Source organism: Amia ocellicauda, chromosome 13, assembly GCF_036373705.1.
Source record: "Amia ocellicauda isolate fAmiCal2 chromosome 13, fAmiCal2.hap1, whole genome shotgun sequence".
NCBI lineage: Eukaryota > Metazoa > Chordata > Actinopteri > Amiiformes > Amiidae > Amia > Amia ocellicauda.
The window spans coordinates 27682858-27703054 of record NC_089862.1 but is presented as its reverse complement, the minus strand read 5'-3'; the positions used below and the strand labels follow the sequence as shown (position 1 = coordinate 27703054).

General features: G+C 34.1%; 1 protein-coding gene across 1 annotated transcript in view; it reads right to left on the bottom strand.

The window, feature by feature from the left end:
• LOC136766688 (phospholipid-transporting ATPase ABCA1) overlaps positions 1-16777 on the bottom strand; it is a 287811-nt gene extending 271034 nt beyond the window's left edge. Inside the window, exons 1-2 of the mRNA XM_066720398.1 lie at positions 16690-16777; positions 2738-2862 (exon numbers count right to left, since the gene is read on the bottom strand). Of these exons, the coding sequence (XP_066576495.1) occupies positions 2738-2803 (66 nt within the window). The 5' untranslated portion in view covers positions 2804-2862; positions 16690-16777. The remainder of the gene's footprint in view (positions 1-2737; positions 2863-16689) is intronic.
• Between the last annotated feature and the right edge of the window lie 3420 nt (positions 16778-20197).

Sequence of the window (20197 nt, the reverse complement as noted above, 5' to 3'; positions counted from 1 at the left end):
TACATTAGAGTGTCTAGTTTGAGAAACAGACGCCTCACAGGTCCTCAACTGGCAGCTTCATTAAATAGTACCCGCAAAACACCAGTCTCAACGTCAACAGTGAAGAGGCGACTCCGGGATGCTGGCCTTCTAGGCAGAGTTACAAAGAAAAAGCCATATCTCAGACTGGCCAATAAAAAGAAAAGATTAAGATGGGCAAAAGAACACAGACACTGGACAGAGCAAGATTGGAAAAAAATGTTGAGTTTGGACAGACAAATCTAAGTCTGAGGTGTTTGGAACACAAAGAAGAACATTCGTGAGACACAGACCAAATGAAAAGATGCTGGAGGAGTGCTTGACGCCATCTGTCAAGCATGGTGGAGGCAATGTGATGGTCTGGGGGTGCTTTGGTGGTGGTAAAGTAGGAGGTTTGTACAGGGTAAGAGGGATCTTGAAGAAGGAAGGCTATCACTCCATTTTGCAACACCATGCCATATCTGGTGGATGGCGCTTGATTGTAGCCAATTTCCTCCTACAACAGGACAATGACCCAAAGCACAGCTCCAAACTGTGCAAGAACTATTTAGGGAAGAAGCAGTCAGCTGGTATTCTGTCTATAATGGAGTAGAGAGCACAGTCACCGGATCTCAACCCTATTGAGCTGTTGTGGGAGCAGCTTGACCATATGGTACGTAAGAAGTGCCCATCAAGCCAATCCAACTTGTGGGAGGTGCTTCAGGAAAAAATGGGGTGAAATCTCTTCAGATTACCTCAACAAATTGACAACTAGACTGCCAAAGGTCTGCAAGGCTGTAATTGCTGCAAATGGAGGATTCTTTGACGAAAGCAAAATCTGAAGGACACAATTATTATTTCAATTAAAAATCATTATTTCTAACCCTGTCAAAGACTATATTTCCTATTCATTTGTTATATTTCCTATTCAAATTCATTTAATGTATGTTTTCATGGAAAAGTGACGCCAAACTTTTGAACGGTATGTGTGTGTGTGTGTGTATGTGTATGTGTATGTGTATGTATGTATGTATATATATATATATATATATATATATATATATATATATATATATATATTACATTTCAGTTTTCTCTGCTATCAACTTACGGTACCTCTGCATAATTACAATGTACATTAAGAGTCCATTATTGCCTTAACTCTACACAGATGTACATCCACAATTATACAGTTTCTTACATATAGATTTGTTTGCAGATTTGAACATGGGTACTTTGGAATTCTCTGGCTTTGTTTTCATTTTCAGTATTTATTTATAACTGTGAAATGTTGGTACTTCTAGAATATTACAGAATAGCCATAACCACTCCTAATTGTTACAAGATATTTTATAATTACCTAATAACACATGGGTTGACATATATTGTACTGGCCTAATTAACCTTGAGGTTTCAGACTCAAAGCCCATGCTGCCAGTCATTCTAACTTATGTACATTCTAACATTCAGATTTTTGCAGGGCTTTACATCAAATTTATTCAAACAGTAAAGGTGTGATAAAAATGTAGTGAGTAGTGCTATGTATTAGAGAATCTAATAAACTGGTGTTGCAGCACACTGGTAAAGGTATATGCTGTTTTATGATTTTTTTATGCAAGCAAGTTATGAAGGAATGTTATTTTTCTCATGTACTTAGTCTTTGTGTAATATTTTAAAGGTTACTGTCAAACCCCCACACCCAAGCTCAAGTTCCCAACTCATCTTTTATTTTCCTTAGGGGATATTCTTGGTGCCGAGTCTTTCTAAAGTTCCTAGTGGTTGGATTTTTCTCAGCATGTGTTCATCCTCAAAGGGATATATTTAACAAATTGACATAGGCAGGAGGTATTTGGTTTTTTCTATCTATTTCTGTGTGTATATATATATATATATATATATATATATATATATAGTAGCATGTCAGGCTTTTTGCTATTTTATTCACGACTGACAAAAACAAAAATTCAGGCAACTTTTAAGGAGCAACAAATTCTCAGTATCTCACTACACTACGTCTCTGTGGTGGGAACCACGGCACCCCTGTATATCTCCTTGCCCCCTGTGACCGGCTCCCCCAATCATGGCACTCCCTCTGTTCCCACACAGGGTTAACCTTCGACCCCGGAAACTACAATAATTCCCGATAATAATCAATCTGCCCCACCCCCAACACACACAACTGACAGACAGACACAACATGCTGCAGTCCCTCCATGCACACAGTTCAAGATTGCTACAATATATAGCCTACTAAGATATATATACATCCCACATGTACCCAAATGGAATAGCAGCTTTGAAAACAAGGCTTGAAGTGTTAGAGCAGTTTTGATACTTTCATGTAACTAAAAAGAAAGATGTCTTGCACTATGTAATGCTGTTAGACTAGTCCACAGCCTTCAACATGTTTTTTTTTGTTTGCTTTTTTTTTTTTTTTTCTAACAGTATATCCTGAGCCTTGTTTGAATTTGTTACAGTTTAAATTTGTTTGGGAAAGAAAACATTTGTTTGATATCTTAAGCAATTGAAAGTGACATTTCTTTGCAATACTTACTGTCTAGAGAATAGTCTACTTTCAAGGCTGTCCAATATCAAGACCGCTGTACTGGTATTAACCTGCCTCAGGTAAAGTGCCCTTTGTCCATTGTAAACAGCAATGTGTTTTCTCTAATAAATGTTCCGAATATATTTATACTTTAACCTTTAGTTCACAATTTCAGAAAGACAAGCAGATAAATACCTTTTGTCTCTTTCTGAGAATGAAGTTTTTCCACAGGAGGAGTCCGAGCTGTGCCAGGAGACCCATTATGGTTATCTGTGAAGCCCTGCCAAGGCGTCGTTATGGCAACTGGCACTTAATAAATCCTAAAGGGAATAAAGAAAAGGTTTTTAATAATAAAAATAATAATAATAATAATAATAATAATAATAATAATAATAATAATAATAATAAAAACATTCAACATAAACCGTCAGGGTAAACTACTAATCACTGACATGCCAGAGGCATGTTTTGGTGGTATGCAGGGACCAATAATGTTTCAAAGCTATAGTATATTAGCAACTCTCCGTAACACACCCCACCCCACCACTTCTCACACAGTTGTGGGGGGTTTGTTTGCATCACCAATTTTATTTCAGCATGTTGTACACATATACTGAATACAAAAACATCAGCATATATTGTTCTATAAAAATTAAAGCTTTACATTAAACTAATTTTTAATAATGTTTTGTCATATTACATAGAATTACCTGTTTTTCACTTTTCACCTCTGATCACTACATTTTACCAGTGAAAATGCCACATATTACTATCCATATATCCATATATCCATATGTATATTCATATCTATATTAAAATATTGTCATCAAAAGTTATTTTATGTATATCTGTGATTTCATTTCTGGGTTATACCTTTAAGATCTTTTGAAAAAATCCAGTGTATTATTATTATTATTATTATTATTATTATTATTATTATTATTATTATTATTATTTATTAACTTTATTATTATTATTTGTAAACTCTGGACTACAACTCCTATGAAGATCTAAGTTTACACTTAGGTTCAATTAAATGGAATCCTTACAGTTTCCTTTAGACTGAGTCAGTGTTCAACAAATAAATAATTGATAAATAATTAAAGTTTAATGAACAGTGTTTATTAAACAAAACAACTCACCAAATAACATTGTTTCAAAGTGTGTATACTTGCAACTTCAATTGTGCATGGCTCACATCACCAACCAAGCACATTTACATGTTAAACTACTATGCATTTTGAAATAAGATGACACATAAATTGTACTTGGTATTACAATGGTGCTACCACAGAAAATAAACATGTAGTGGTTTTCTGCCCTATGCATATAACTCTTGTTGTGACCCTCAATTTTAGACTTAATATGTTTTCATCATGAGGGTATTAATATAGGAATAATGTTGTATAAGCGATTTCAACTTCTTTGTAAGCATTATTTTAATGTGAATGCATTAAAGGATACGGCCTTGTTAGGAAAATAAATAAATATTAGTTCTGATTTATCATCATTCCCAAGAGGCAACATTTTTTATTAATCCATATTACATTAAACAACAATAATATTTTATTTGGTAGACTAATCTCATCATAAAAATATTAATACATATATGAATTATTCAAATAACACCTATTAAATACAATTATTTTATGGGATCATGTAGAAGTAAATCATAGTAGCTAACCATAATTCGTTGTGGAGGTTATTTTAAGGAGAGCTCAAGTCTACATCTTTGAAATACATTTAACTTTCTCTCTCTTTCTCTTACTGCCTATTGACATCAAATAACAAGATTATTTTGCTTGAGGCAATTCCTGACAAATGCTGTCTGGGTAGATTAATAGCTTCTGTGTTTATGTAACATATACACACACATATATATATATATATATATATATATATATATATATATATATATATATATATATATACTGTACATATATAATATTATTATTAGTCATTACTGCTACATTTATATCTTATTTTCCAGAAAAATAAATGCCTATTATATAAAACTTTATTTAAATAACAACAGCATTTATTTTGAATATTTTCTGGTGACCCAGACACTTTTTCATATTATGAATTCAAGACCAAGGTTGATTAATAATAAAACATCACCAAATTCTGCAGATGTGCTCAGTATCCGGAAAGTTTTTTGTTATTTGAAAAGCAAGAAAATATAGGCTAACCAAATATTTGAAAATAAATGGTTCAGGTTCACATTCAGTATCATCATGACAAGTAAAACATGTTTCAAAAGTGAATAGTAAAAAATATAACTGACAAAGTGGTGTTAAACAGATCATTGCATAACAGAGCACAGGAAGAAGAAATAGAAGGAGAAGATTATTTACTTATTAATCGCAATGACAGGTATTGCAATATATTTTTTTCTCACACTTGACCTAATAATGTTTTGAAACTGTATTTATATTAAAGTTGATGGCTGGTTTAGTTTTGACATGGGAAATCCCCCCCATACTTCTTTTTTTTCTGTGGTGTACACATTCTTATCGATTTCCTTTAAGTAACTAGGCATTTTTGAACTGCCATCACTGTCGATCCTTCACTATTTTGTGGTCATCTGGTAGTGATATGAGGTTTATAAAAGCTTCTGTAAGTAACAATCACTGCCCCTGGGTATAAAAGGAGGGTTCCTACAGAAGGAAACCTAGTCAATACCATTTATCATAATGGAGAAACTCAGAATTCTCTGAAGATCTCAGGGAAAATGTAATTGACTTCCATAAGTCATGTTACAACTATACAACATCATAATGAGATGAGCATTACAATTTCAACTGTAGCATCCATCATAAAGAAATTAAAGTTGCATGGTTACTACACTACCACTACTGAAATATGCAGTCAGGAAAATGGTTCAGGAAATTGGGGATCTTAAAGAAACTCCAACATCTTTGGGATGTATCACTAGTATTTTATGTGAACTGCACTTTCACCAATGCCTGTAATCCACAGAGATAAACTTGAAAGTCCTAACTTCAAAACCCTAAAAGCAGTAATAAAAACAGTGTTTAGAAAAATGAAGTTGTTCTAATAACAAAAAAATGGTATTTGAAGATCTGAAAATAATACAGTATTTACTTTGTCATGATTGTGACGAATCAAACTTATTATGAGCTTTAGTTCACAACTAATGCTTTCATTCTCATGCACTTCCTGAAGGTGCTGCTTTAAAAGGAGTTTGACATTTACTTGAACAGACCTTTACTGAACCTTTTGCTAAGGTATTACTATCCTCAACAAAAATATTATATTCTTCTATTTCTTATTATTAAAGATGCTGCAAGCACACAATTTTTATTTTCCATTACTTTTCTTATGCCTTAAAAGGTGTTCTAACTTTCATCCTTCCCTCTGGCTTTTTCATTGGAGGTCATTAGCAAAACAGTAGCATTGCCCGTTACATTATTTACCTTTACTGTGAATGTTTGATGCTTCTTCTTAAACATTTGATACAAAAAGACTGCATTATGTAATGTATGTTTTCATTAAAAGGTTTGATTTTACAGAGATCTGCAATAAAGTAAACAGCAATGACATTTTCAAGGCTGATAAGCAGTAGGTGCATAGTTTCTAGTGGCAACTCACATAACTAATATACCCGAGGCATGAACAAGTACCAATCACTGAGATAAATGTCCCTTCTGAAAAAGGGAGTATGTTTCTGGACATTTTCTAAGAAGGGAGATAAGAGTTAAATATCCAGTTTGAAAACAAAAACAAACAAAACAAATATTTTTTTTTCCGTCTGAGAAAACTGATAGTAGAAGTAGAAGAAGCAGAAACAGGTTAACTGAAAAATAAACTAGTCTTTCCCACATCAAATCAAAGAGGAAGCTAACATTATTATTATTAGTTGGCTCATACATATCATTGTGTAGACCAGACTGCACCTTAGCAACCTACAGACTCTCATCCCTCCTTACACACTCCCTCTGCAGCACTCCAGTCTTCCTGCACCAGAAGACTCACTGTATCGCTCTCCACTCCACTCTCCAGCATATTTCTTTTCCACACTTGGTGGACCCTAAATGGTGGACCGCCCTTTGCACTGAGGTCAGTACTTCAGTCCCTGACCAGCTTCTTGCAATTACTTCAAGACATATCTGTTCAGACTGTACCTATAATACAGCTGGCCAAGCTCTTTGGCTGCCCAGCACTCTTGCTCTCATGTACTTTCGTATTAAACTATGCTACTTTATGCTCCTACTTACTGTAACTATTGTGTCCATTTATTTAATTTTATGCCTACCTCTTCCTTTAGCTATACCTATGGCTTAACTGTATTATTCTGCACTTGTTAGCTGTATTGTACTAGGATTTATGCTTATTGTATTGTGTACTGATTGTATCACTATACTTTGTAATGCTTTGAAATGTTTCTTGTGAAAACGGTAAATCTGCTAATAAATAAATAATAAAATATGCAATTTTGCAGCTTGTACATAAAACTACAGAAAATGGAGATGAGTGTTACAGACAGAATACAGTATTTAATTTGGATCAATGTTAATTCCCAATTCAAAGGCCAAATTGTATCTGCACTAATGCTTACACATGCATGATACACACGTTCAAAGATATATGGTACATGTTTGCATAAATATCAGTATATAGGCCATTTTCCAGTATTTTGTAATATTAACATTTCTGTTTTGCTGAGGATCTGACATAAACTGTGAAGCGTATGTTAAAACATAATGGTAATGGAAAGCACTTTTATTTCAGAAGAAGCAATACATTTAATAAATATTGCAATAAACTAGTTCATGCTTCCTTCATTGCCATGCTTTGCATAAGCCACTGCCTGACGAATGGACAGAATGACCTTTCATACACTCCTGACTAGAGACTGCATCCTAATGAGTAGCATAATAAATTCCCTGCTCTGCCCAAATTAGATCAAAGAAAACAAAACAGCAGTAGCAAAAATAAATAAAAGGCGTCCATTATGAATAATACAATATACACTTAAGCAATGTCTACTGTATCTAAGGTTTACTGTATATACACATTTCTAACAATGATGTATTGGTATAGGAAACAATTCCAATTATATGACATCCACAACTGCTCATTGGTTTCTTCTCCATTATTGCATTGTACTCTTAACTTGCTGCAGATGCAGTCTTTCAAATACATTTTGTGCAGTCTATGAGAAGATCCCCAAAAGTTTCACAGAAGCATTGCAAAAATCACATACTTGTTCCGTCATTTCAAACAAGATTACCAACTTACCATTACAAAACTACCTGCAGCTATTAAAAATTATGTATTTATTTGTTTTACCAGATTTTTAATTTGGCCTAAATTTGTTAACTTTCTACCTCTGATGTATTCTGACTTACTAAACAGACAAATTAATTGATAATCAATACACTATCCCACACAATTGAGTGCCCTATATATCATTATCTGGGGATTACATTACTTTATAATTTGATAAATGTAAATTATTTTTAAGCAACACTTATGTTTTAGCTGTACATAAAAACAACAACAACAAAATAAATAAGCAATCTCTATTCTAAAAGAGATTCTGGTAGGTATCACATTGATTGTAATATGACAAGAAATAATTGTATTTCGATTATGAACTAATACAATGTTCTTTTGTACAGTAAAATCTTGCATTTCAGGGCAGCAGTTTTCCCATTGGCCCTTTTTGCAATAAATATACTGTATCTCTCTATTCTCATCACAACATCTGTATATAAATGACATCACAACACCCTTCTTTCTGAAAACAAAATAGAAAACATAAAGAAAAGTATAATATTAACATCATAATACATTGTATGTAGCAGATTCTGCAGGGTCACTGCCCAGGGGGTGAAAAGGTGGTATTATGTCAACAGTAAGGAGTGGGCATTGACTCATATGGTCACAAATTTATAGGCATGATTACTGTAGATAAAAATGCCATACTATTTTTAACAGAAGGTTGATTCATTTATTTTATATAGCATGCTTAACATTCACAGGTAGAGCACATTCAAACAGTAAAGTAATCTAATTATTATAATTAATGCTCAAAATAACTTACCAGTTAAGTAAGTGATTTATATAGAGAAACATTTTTAAAAAGTCAAAAATGTATTTCAAAGTAGGCACAATAAGTCCACTGAATCCCTATTTTTCACATAATATTGATGAAAATGACTCCAGTTAAAAAGAAAAAGACAATTCCCCACGAATATTATTGTATACATTTTATTAAAAATCAAGAAAGGAATTTTCACTATGTAAGGGCAAGTAAGGAGTAACAACCATTTTCTTTGCTATAATGCAAACATTTTATTTCAGGCATGGAAAGTAGACTCCGATTACATAGCAGTTTTGTACTGATAAAGCAAGAAAAAAAAAAAAAAAAAAAACATTGTATTTTAACTCAGCCTCTATGTCTAACAGATAAGGTATCAAACTTGAATAATTCAGCAACTGGGGTTCTGTTATGCCCAGATGTCTGCAGCTGGTAAACTTGGGAGTGCAAAAACTGCTATGAAATGGGAAACTTATTTCCTCCTCTGTATTTTATTGTTTTCATTCCATTTATCCTTAGCTTTCAATTTCCTTTGGTCCCATGCATTGTGTTTTATTGAGATCCAACATTTCTTTTCAACATTTATGAGGCTAAATGGCGTGCATAGAACGAATACCATCATGTCGTTTTTTTTTCTTTATCATAAGAATAATTATTATTGCTACACACAGACACACACACACACACACACACACACACACACACAGTATATAGTCAAATAATGTATTCATACACTTTAAGAAATGCAAATAAAAACATATTAAGCTATGACTTAACTGCAAAAAACAGCTACCCACAGAATTTCCAAAAGGTTATAGAAGCTTCTGGAAGTCATTGGGTATAAAATAAGGCAGTGAGTGGGCAATCCAGTCACGATTATGGGAAAAGTCAAAGAAATCTCTGAAGGAAAGGTTATTGATATGCCAAATTCTGGCTATAAATTTTGAATAAGTATAAAAACAAAATGGAAGCTATGATGAAGTTCAAGGCTAGTGCTATGATTGCTACCCTACTTAAAATAGGATGCAAGAGATTTACCCAAATGTACAATAAAGTGGTTCAGTAGGGTGCCTCAAACTTGGAAACCGAGGATCTTAAAAAAAATCTGATATCACAGGGATTCAACAATCTGGTGTCCACGGCAGAGGTTGAAGCCACTTCTGAAGCAGCAGCATAAATTTAACAGGCTTGGACTTGCCAAAAAGCATCTAGAAAAGTCTCACATTGAATGGGATCATGTTGTGAACATTTTGGACATGCAGACTAGCAAGATATTTTCAGAAAAAAAAAATAAGCTTATGTTAAGAAGAACATCATCTCCACTGGAAAGGATGAAGGCAGATCTGTTTTGCTTAGGGGCTGTTTTTCATCCTCCAGTGCTGGTGCTCTAGTTGGGATTAAGGATAGATAAATTCTAAAATATACCAGGATATTATAGCCAAAAATCTGTCAAGAAGCACAAGCTTTGTTGCAATTTGACTTCCTAGCATGATAATGATTTGAAGCACACATGCAAATCTACAACCAGATGGTAAACAAATAAATAAAATAAAAATCAACGTTCCAGACCTCAAGCTAATATATACGTTGTGATATGAACTGAAAACAGCATTCCACAAGGGCAAGCTGTGCAACCTGGAGGAAATGGAAAGATGCTGCATGTAGGAATGGTTGAATATATTCCTCCGGTAAGGAGCATGTATCCAATGATTACTGCCTTTCCTGGGGATCTGGACCTTTTGGTGCAACAGTAGCGTGCATGCCCAGGGTTGGTGGCATGGGGATTGCATAGTGCCAGCCCCCTTTAGAGCTACTATGTAAATAAAATTGTTTCTGCTACGATGCATAATGCATTAATGCGGCATGTAACCCATCACATATTTTGTACAACAGGGAACAGCAGTGTAAGATCGGGCCCATGAGAAAATTATATTGTCAAAATGGAAGAAGTGAGAAGATTCAGAATTACATCGCATAGCTCCATGAAGATCTTTGTTTGCTCCCCTGAGAACTTTCCTGAAGCACTGTTTCTCATTTTGGCTTTTTATACAATTCTGGGAGCAGTGCTAAATAATTGAAATGTGTTGTCATGCCGCTTCGCATTTATATGATGTCTCAATAGTGTCGTTAGTTCCAGAAGTACACATCAGTGTACAGCCCCACAAAAATGTATCTTCATTGAGAACAACATGCCTGCCGTAAACTGTTGTTTCATCAGCAAGCTGCTTCTTTTGTTTTTATCCCAAGACAAGAGATTTTACAGAATAAATAAACAGATATGTTCATCAAAACATCCAGATAAGTCATTAGACGTCCATTGTGAAGGGTTCTGCAGTTTCCCGAAACCAGATGTCATCTCTCTTGTAAAGGGCATGAGGGAATCACTTATTCTTTGAAGGCAGTTCAAGAGAAACGCTTATGATGCTGAGAGTTTTAATTGGTACTTCAGGGAAAGGTGAATCATTGGGTCACATGAATATATAATAGCTTGATTTTACCTGGAATGGTTTCTTATGTACTTGTATAAACCCAGTGACAGATTTAATCCACTGCTTTCATAGACTTCTTTAATTAATTACACTTATGGGAATGTGTGAATTTATAAAGCTGTTAATTTGCAAATTACAATTAATTCTTTATTTATTATCTAAATGGAGTTGATTACCCCAACATAATGTAAGTGATACTGTGGCTGCAGCACAGTATTTATCATTAACATCAGGGGCCTTTCTACTTACATATTTGATCTGTTTACTTGCTAAGATTTGTTACTTCAAGTGGAACAGTAAGGCATTTCAGTGAGATAAAGGAGCAGATATCCCTTTACTGTATTTTTAATACTCTATTCTAGCTGTAAACCTTCTTACATCCTTAAATATTTGTATCATACAGATTGTTTTTGACACTTCAGATAATTAATATTGTTCATTTCAGACCATATGAATGATAGTTCAAAAGAAGAGTGGGTAAAAAACTAAAATCAAACTTTTTCTCTGTTCTCAGATGTATTCTAAACAGATGTGTAATCATATAATTACCCAACTTTTGTTATATTACACTTAATAAAATAAAATAAAATAATTGATGAATGGAAAGGCATTAAGTTCAGTTTAAGTGAGTGTTTATTGTAATAGATCACAACCTTGGAGGTTGCAATTATAAGAACATATAATAGAAGTGATATTTATTTAAGCGGTTAACACTTTGTGAACTATTGTCAGTGCATTTCAAAACATAATTAAATAGTGTTTTTAACACACACCAAAATACAAAAATTTACTTCTGTAACTTCATTCACTTAAAGTGTGACTTGCCATGACTGTAGAAAGCAGCTGACTTGTTGACCTAGATACATTACTTGAGTGTTCCCATTAACAATTAATATAGCCACACTGATTTGATGCAGGAGAGATATTTAATTCATGTGGCATACAGAATGAAAAGTTTGGGGGTAAAGTCAAAGTCAAAGTAAAGTTGTATTGTATCTTCCTATACACATTATCTGTATACCATATACTGCATATGTTGGGTACAATGTTCAGAGGGAATTTTATATTTTAATAAACACTGCATAACAGTTTTTATACCAGAACTAGAGCCTTTTTAAAGACCATTTTCTCTTAAAGACCTTTATAAAGAATATGTAATAATGTGTTTCCTCTAGTGTTGTTACTCCTCCTCCTCCTCCTCCTCCTCCTCCTCCTCCTACTACTACTACTACTACTACTACTACTACTAATATAGTTATTTACTTCACAGTCTCACACAACAATTGAACTGGTTTATGACTATAGACTACTTCCATTTATTCATACACAAGGACATGTCTGTATTGTGCTATTCTGGGAATAGGGTAAAAGTTGAAAATACTCCATTATGGAGCTCATAGACATGATAGAAAATTCCATTTAGGGGCTGATGATTTTGACATCAAGCAGATAGTCAGGTAATGGAGACCTGGTTCATATCTTATTGGAGGGAGCAGGAAATCCAAACAGGATCCTCTCCTCTGGGCCCCTTTTGCCTGCAAGGAAGATGTTACAATGGAGATGAATCTGGGTACGCAGTGGGGACACATATCAATTCATTAGTAATTTTGCTCATGGGAACGCAGGGAACGACAGAACACCATGACTGTCTATCAGTGGCATCTTATATCAACAATTGAAATGGAATGAGGTTCACCCCAAAGTAGCCAAGATTTAGAAAGACCATCCACTTACAAAGTGAAAGCCGTGGCTTAATCCCCATGCCAATAAGCTCTTGGCTTCCCATCCCGGGAATTCAAATAGGAATTTAATGAGAGGCAAAATCATAGGCTGAGATGGGTACTGGACTGTTTCTGACATTAAAGGCTGATTCAGAATACAATTTCATCAGGCAGAGAAGCCTGTGTGAATCACTTTCTATGTGACCTGAATAAACCTTTATAGACTAAAACTAGCTTGTTTGGCATCCCATTTACTTCTGGAAAAACAATGTATATGGTGCATTGGAATATGAGATCTAAATTACATCATCATAGTAAGTGTCTGTGGCACATTACAAGTGGAAATCGTTTCACCTGTGACATTAGATGCTCTAATGATAGTAGAGTAGCATACAGAAGTTAATGAATAATATAACAGAGACAGACAAGGTAATACATGATTTGCTGCTGTACAAACCTTCACAACATGAATGAATGCTGACTAGCCCAAAAGGATTTAAAATCTGTGCATCTAAATTTAGTAACAAGAACCAACGTAAAATAACAAACCTAGACTGCATCCAGTGGAAAGGGGGCTTCTGGTCAGGAATGTACATGTTCTACTTGATTTTACAAACTGGTACGAAGGTCAGATACTCCCTCCGTGATTAGATGGTGACGGCTCAGCTGATATGTAATTTGTGTGATGCAAATTTTTGTCTGGAAAAACATATTGGGAGGTATATTTGTATTTTTCCCATAATTGTTTCAGTTACAAATTGTATGGATCAGAACTAAATCTCCTGCGTCTGGAAATCCTAGAACACACAATTTACTAGTAGGTTACCTAAAGTAGAATTTAAGTGCTATGTTTTCATTTTACATTGAGGGATTAGTATTTTATTTTCCCATGTTTCCATATTACTTTTATTACCAAGAGCCGTACACTCCTAATCCTCTCGCAGTACACTGCCAGTTAACTTGTAGCTCATTCACATATATCCCACTATTCTATCTTCTGAACTACATTTCCAAAACAGGCTATAAATCAAAAGAAAGAGAATATCATGCAACTGCAGTCATAATTTCATACAGTATTATGATTAGACCACATACACAGTTTAATGTTTTGTGATCATGAGATAACAAACCCATTTTTATTATCACTTAGTCATAGCCACAATGTGTTACCATAGGCAACTGGGTTATTGAGTAGAAGTAAAAAACTGAACAAAAGACAATCATGTGAAATTATTTTGGTGACTCAGTTATTGGCATAATACGTGTCCTTTTCAGCATTCAGACATATACACTTTCAAACACATAAAATATTAGAGAGATATTTTCCTTTACCTTTGGCTAAATCAAATAAGCACATGCTTTCTTATTTTTCCGTCCTTGTTTTTAATGAAAACAACAGAAACATGTCGATCATTTCTTCTGTTTGAAGTGCGTTTTCAATGTTTTCCACCGGTCTGTAATAACCATTAGCAGCTGCTCAGTTATTATCAGGACTGGAGAATTACAGCATTGTAACTACCTTTCGCTGCTACTTTTTCAGAATGCAAATGCTTACGGAGGGAAAAAATCACATAAAAAGTCTGATTTATTATTACTATTAACAAATAGAGAAAAGAGCTTCTGGGAATGTACATGCAAAATATTGTCATGTTCTTGCAATTCACCTGTTGTTGTAAATGTGGATCTTGGAATCTAGTTATGGTTGTGGTATTTTCTTGTTAACATAGACACTGCTGCTACTGAGCCAACCAGATGTGCTATTAGATTTGGTTAATAAACTACATGCTTCTTTGATAAACCCCCAATTAAATGTTCTTATTTAGTTTTTATATTGTATTTAACTTTTCTGCAACCGTAGTATGTGCTATCTGAGTTTAAGTATACATGTTGATAATATAAATATAGTGAGACAGACTGAGCTTTGATTCTGAAGAAAAATATGTTTCTACATGAACATTAAATACTGTATTTTTTGTTAACTAAGTTGTTCCCTCTGAGCTTGTGCATTACCCTTTTCCATGGTTCTTGATCTGAGGCATGTGACTGGAATTCTTGTACAATTATGTTTAATCAATATTGTTCCTCTGTTTAAAGGTCTTACAGGTACACAATCAGATACATTAAAAAATAATTACTAAGCTCTCAATTATTTTATATGTTTGAAAATTCTGCAAGTTGGTCATTATTATTTATTTATACTATTTGCACATTCCAGAGCTCAATATTTAATGATTTTGAAATATGCAAACACTCTCACTTTATACTGTCAAAGGTAGACTACACAGTCAAGTCACTTTGCGACAGCCACATTCATTTACACACAGGATTTAAAAGCAACTCCAGGAAGCACACCTTTGACTAAATGATTCTCTTTCAAATAATGCACCTGTCATCTGCTGTTCATTTTTATCTGAATTTACATGTGTCACTTTGAACACAAATTAAATAATAATACACTTGTTAATTTGTTTTAGTATTTACTTGTCTCTATGTGTGTTGTAGAACCAGTTAACACTCTCTCTCTCTCTCTCTCTCTCTCTCTCTCTCTCTCTCTCTCTCTCTCTCTCTTCCTATCCCCTTTCTCTTCTACAGTTGTCTATAAGCAATTATTCTCTGTGTTATGAATCTACAGATGAATTGAAATCCTGGAGCTTTAGGAGTTTATGTTAAAGATTCTATTACACATCTGTATAAACCTTAGTCTTCACCGGTTTCTAACCCTGATGATCTGCAATACCTGAGTTTCTTTATATGCCCAGAGTTAATTATTTATATTTTACATAAAGGTTAAACAGTTTTCATTACTATTCATATCTGGCAAAGAGCACTAAAACAAATTACTAAACAGCCACCCACATGACATTTACAAATCAGAGCTTTATAACATCCGTTTAACACTGCATTAAACAGTTGCTTCCAAATAAAATGTCTCCTGTCCTGACCACCATTAATTTCCTAGCATAATTATGTCCCACACACATTGTAACCAAATGTTTGGGACTTCTAATCAATTTAATTTAAATACATGCATGCATACAAACATATACACACAATCATGTAATGTTAATTTTAACTGTTAAATTATTAACAGCAACAACATATAAATCCCTGTTACTATTTAAATTGTGTATTTAATAATGTATTAACAATTAAAAGTAGAGCTCCATCAACTAACAGAGATTACATAATCAAATAAGTATTTTTGATAATCAGTCTTGGCTATTGTACTCAGGCCTTTTAATACATGGAGTTCTGAGTTTTAAACCAATTAATTAATTGTCAGTGAGGCCTAGGGCTGAATTAAATCATAAGTTTTACCCACCCACTAATAGCAAAATACAAACCTGTACATCATAGCTGTTACATTTATGATTAGAAAAAAGTGGCATCTTACTAAAAATGAAGCCGCAATTGAGTACAGTTCTGTAGTTCTCTATTAGGGGGTGAGTCAAAGTTTTGATTTAATCCGGCCCTTAGTCAATAATTTAAAGCGGAAGTATATACATAACACAGCAACAACTCTGTAATCATTCCCATATATATATATATATATATATATATATATATATATATATATATATATATATATATAAATACATAATGATAGATATATATTCAGTTAAATGTGCTTTAGAAATATTTTTGTATAGAAAAAAAACTCACTGAGTGAACTTTCTCCTGCTGTCTATTCTGCACACTATATACTTCCCTATCACTGTCTTCGCCTCAGTCTCCAGTATCTTGCCAGTCAGCAGCTGCAATAAGTCTTCTACCTGCAGAGTCAGTTGGGGGACTATTGAACACTTATAGAGCAGGCCATTGCTCAGTAAAGCAGCAAATGTAAAAAATATATATATATTTTCTTACCTGTACTTCTCAAGGTTTTTATCTGAGTGTTCGCCTCATGCTGTCCTGTGTCACTGACCTGTTTCGTGTGATTACCTCTGCCTTGGATCTTCCTGCTCTTTCTACCTGGCCTCCTTACCTGCTGCTATAAAACATGCAAATGAGCAGACACGAGGTCGCCATGGACACTTCTCTCCTGGTACAGCCTGCAGTAATACTCTCAGGTAACTCTCTGGTGGTGTGAATTTCAAAATAGATTTAAAAATAAATGTGACTAAACCTCAATTGTGGAAACATTTGTAACACACTATTTCTTGGGTAAATATTGATTGATGTAATTATGGTAACAAGATGCTAAACCCAAAGGAAAATATCAACTGCATCAATGAGGTTTTGTTTTGTACTGTTAATTCAAAACAACAGGTAGCAAACAATTAAGAGTAATACAGCAGCACAGAATCAAGCCATTAATTCATCAATAGAAGAGATTGACTTGGTATGGCAGTTGGCAGTAATGGGTGACATGCAGTGTGTGCTGAAATAAAATTCTATTAAACGTGGACATTTAAAAATAGCATATGCTTAGCTGGAAAATCCACTTTCCTTTGCCTGAAAATAGTGGTGTTAGAAAGAGCTTATTTGACATAAATATAAGTGGCAAAAATCTGCTGTTGGGGTGATAATTGTGCATACAATACATGGACCATTTTCACAGATTTCAAAGAGGTAATTTAATGTGTTTCATATAAATGTAATAACTGGATGGACAATTAAAGATTAAAGCTCTTGCATTAACCATTTTTAGGTTGAAATGTAAAGTAATAAAACGGAGGATGCCCAGTTTCCATCAACAGTTAGTTGTGTTTCCTCTGACTGAGTGCTTTATTCTTAAATTAATATTTTAATGCATACACTTACATATGATTAAAGAATGCTATTTAAGAATACATTTACTCTGGTGTGGTTCAGATGTTCCCAATGTTGGATGTGCAGTAGACATTTATTAAAACCAGAATCTATTCATGCAGAGAGAAAAAGATCCACATATTCAATTCCATCATATTAAAATCAAAGAACAGACAAAAGCTTAGAAGTACTTAAAAGGCAGAAACCATATGAGTGGTTATGAGCAAGATAAAAAATAGATTAACTAATAATACAAATACAATAAAATAAAAAACATACATGCGCAAATAGAGTAGAGACACAGGTTTGAAAGCAAAATAATGAAATACTGTCTGACTGAGGGAGAGCTCAATATTGGTGTATCTTCATTAGTCCGGAAACTGAGTTTCCTAATATATCCCAATGCCCGCTCCTTTATAAATACACTACAGACACTGCTGAATAGGCCGTTTGAGGAACGTGATGCTAGTTCAATGTGTCAACCTTTTACTAAGAAGTCTACCCAGTTGGGAAGGGGTGTTCTTCTTCATATATTAACTTAAGGTGCCTGCAATTTACATATATTTACTTTCAATAGCTCAACATGTTGTTTTTCAAGTTATGTAAATATGTTTAATGAACATTATGCCCTCTTTATGTAATAACAAGTCAATATGTTGCACAAGAATTATGATGCTCCTTTGTTTTATTATCAAAAATAATTGCCAGCCAGTAAAGGTTAGTCTTCCAATAAACACCGTTTTGTAGAAAACAGAGCAAATGTTCTTGCTTTGTAGGAAATGTGTCGACATCATGCTCCTGTAATGGCAGGTAAAAGGGTTATATCTCAGCAACTGTTTCAGATTTCCAAGCACTCTAATATCGATCATGAAAGACACTCAGCCTCCTCAGTTTATCAAAATATTTTCAAGAACTTTCAGCGCCTTGAAATTCCGACTTTTAAACACAGGCACTCTGAAAGTTTTCAAGTAACCATACAAAGTTTAAAGTATCTAAATCCAATACTCCTATAACAGACTTTTCCCATCCAAAAGTATTGTAGTGCAGAAAAAAATGGTAGAGTTTAGAGAGTAGAGTACTCAAAACTAAATTGAGTACTTGATAACATACATTTGCTATTATTGGCGAGGACAATAACTACCAGTACTCAAGAGAAGGGAAAATATAGGAACACAGAATACCTCCGACATGTAGAGGTACAGCTGAGAATAGTTATTTCCCAAAGCATTGATTTTAATTTCTAATGGAATGCTGCCATATGTATCCTCAGAAAAAAAAAAAAACCCAGATGGTTTTAGCTTGAAGACGTCTGAAAGTGTTGTGTTTAAAAATGTATGTTTTTCTTCCCGTTCTCTCTGTTCTTTTCAGATGTAATAATATAAATATATATCTTTAAATTCTTTAATGGTGTGACAGAACACACCTTTACATTAGTTCAACTATAACCAAGGCAACATTTAATATCTTAAATTGACTGTTAGTATCCATTTACATTCAATAGGTGTGTGTATATATATATATATATACTTATTGTCTTTTGTATTTGTCTGTTTATCCTATCAACTTTTATAATTATGGCTTTTGATTTTGTGGAATATATATTCCTTATCACTAACTGCTTTTATATTCTAAATAGTTTAGATGTATCTGCTACTACATATTAGAATTAATAGAATTAATCAAATCTAATTATGAATCAGTTATGTTCAATTTGGCTTGATAACAAATTCAGGGTAACAGTGAGAACGAATATGCCAGTTAAAATGATTCGTGTGACTGGTTAACTGAGCATCTCAAAGAAGACATGAAAGTGTGAATAATCAGCTTTGTTTGGTCATGAACTTCTTGAAGTTGAAATAAAGAAATTAATTGTCACAAAATACATTTAAAGGGATATATTGTGAGCAGAAATAAAGCTTTATAAAACCCAATGTATAATGTACATTTAGAAGCTGCTGCTATGCTTCTCTAAATTTAAGTTTATACATGTGTAGCACAGTGCCACGAGTGATGTGACACAGCGCCTGAGATTACAACCCCAGCTACGCCACCCCAGTGTGAGGACGGGTAGCCTCCAATTCACCCCAGGTACAGCACTGCTCCCCCTGCTGCTGCTTGATTATTTTGCCACAAAAATGCATAAATAGGGTAGGACAATCCTTCTTAACAATGGGGGGAATAATCACTATTAAACCCATCATACTCAAATCCTAGAATATACTCTTACATAACCCCCAGCAAAAACAGAATCAGCAATCAAATACTAAATGTCTGGAAAGTAAGTGCATGTTCTAGTAAGTCCATTAGCTCTAGTGCCACATCCCGGCGACTCACAGGGACTTCAAGACAGCGACCTATCGAGAGGGGAATGCAAGGCAACACACCTGAGACTCCAATCCATCTAGCAGCGCAATGGGACACCTAGGCAGAGAAGCCAACCCCCTCCACCCTCCCCCTCGGCCCTAACATCTTATTGTCTTGGGATTTGACTAATTATTGCAGATCATTACCTAACCTACACTCTTAGATGCAGGTGGATGTCATCAATGGCGGCTAAGGTTACAGAATGAAAAATATGGGGATAATTAGTAAATTCCAAAAATACAAAATATAGAAATCAGAA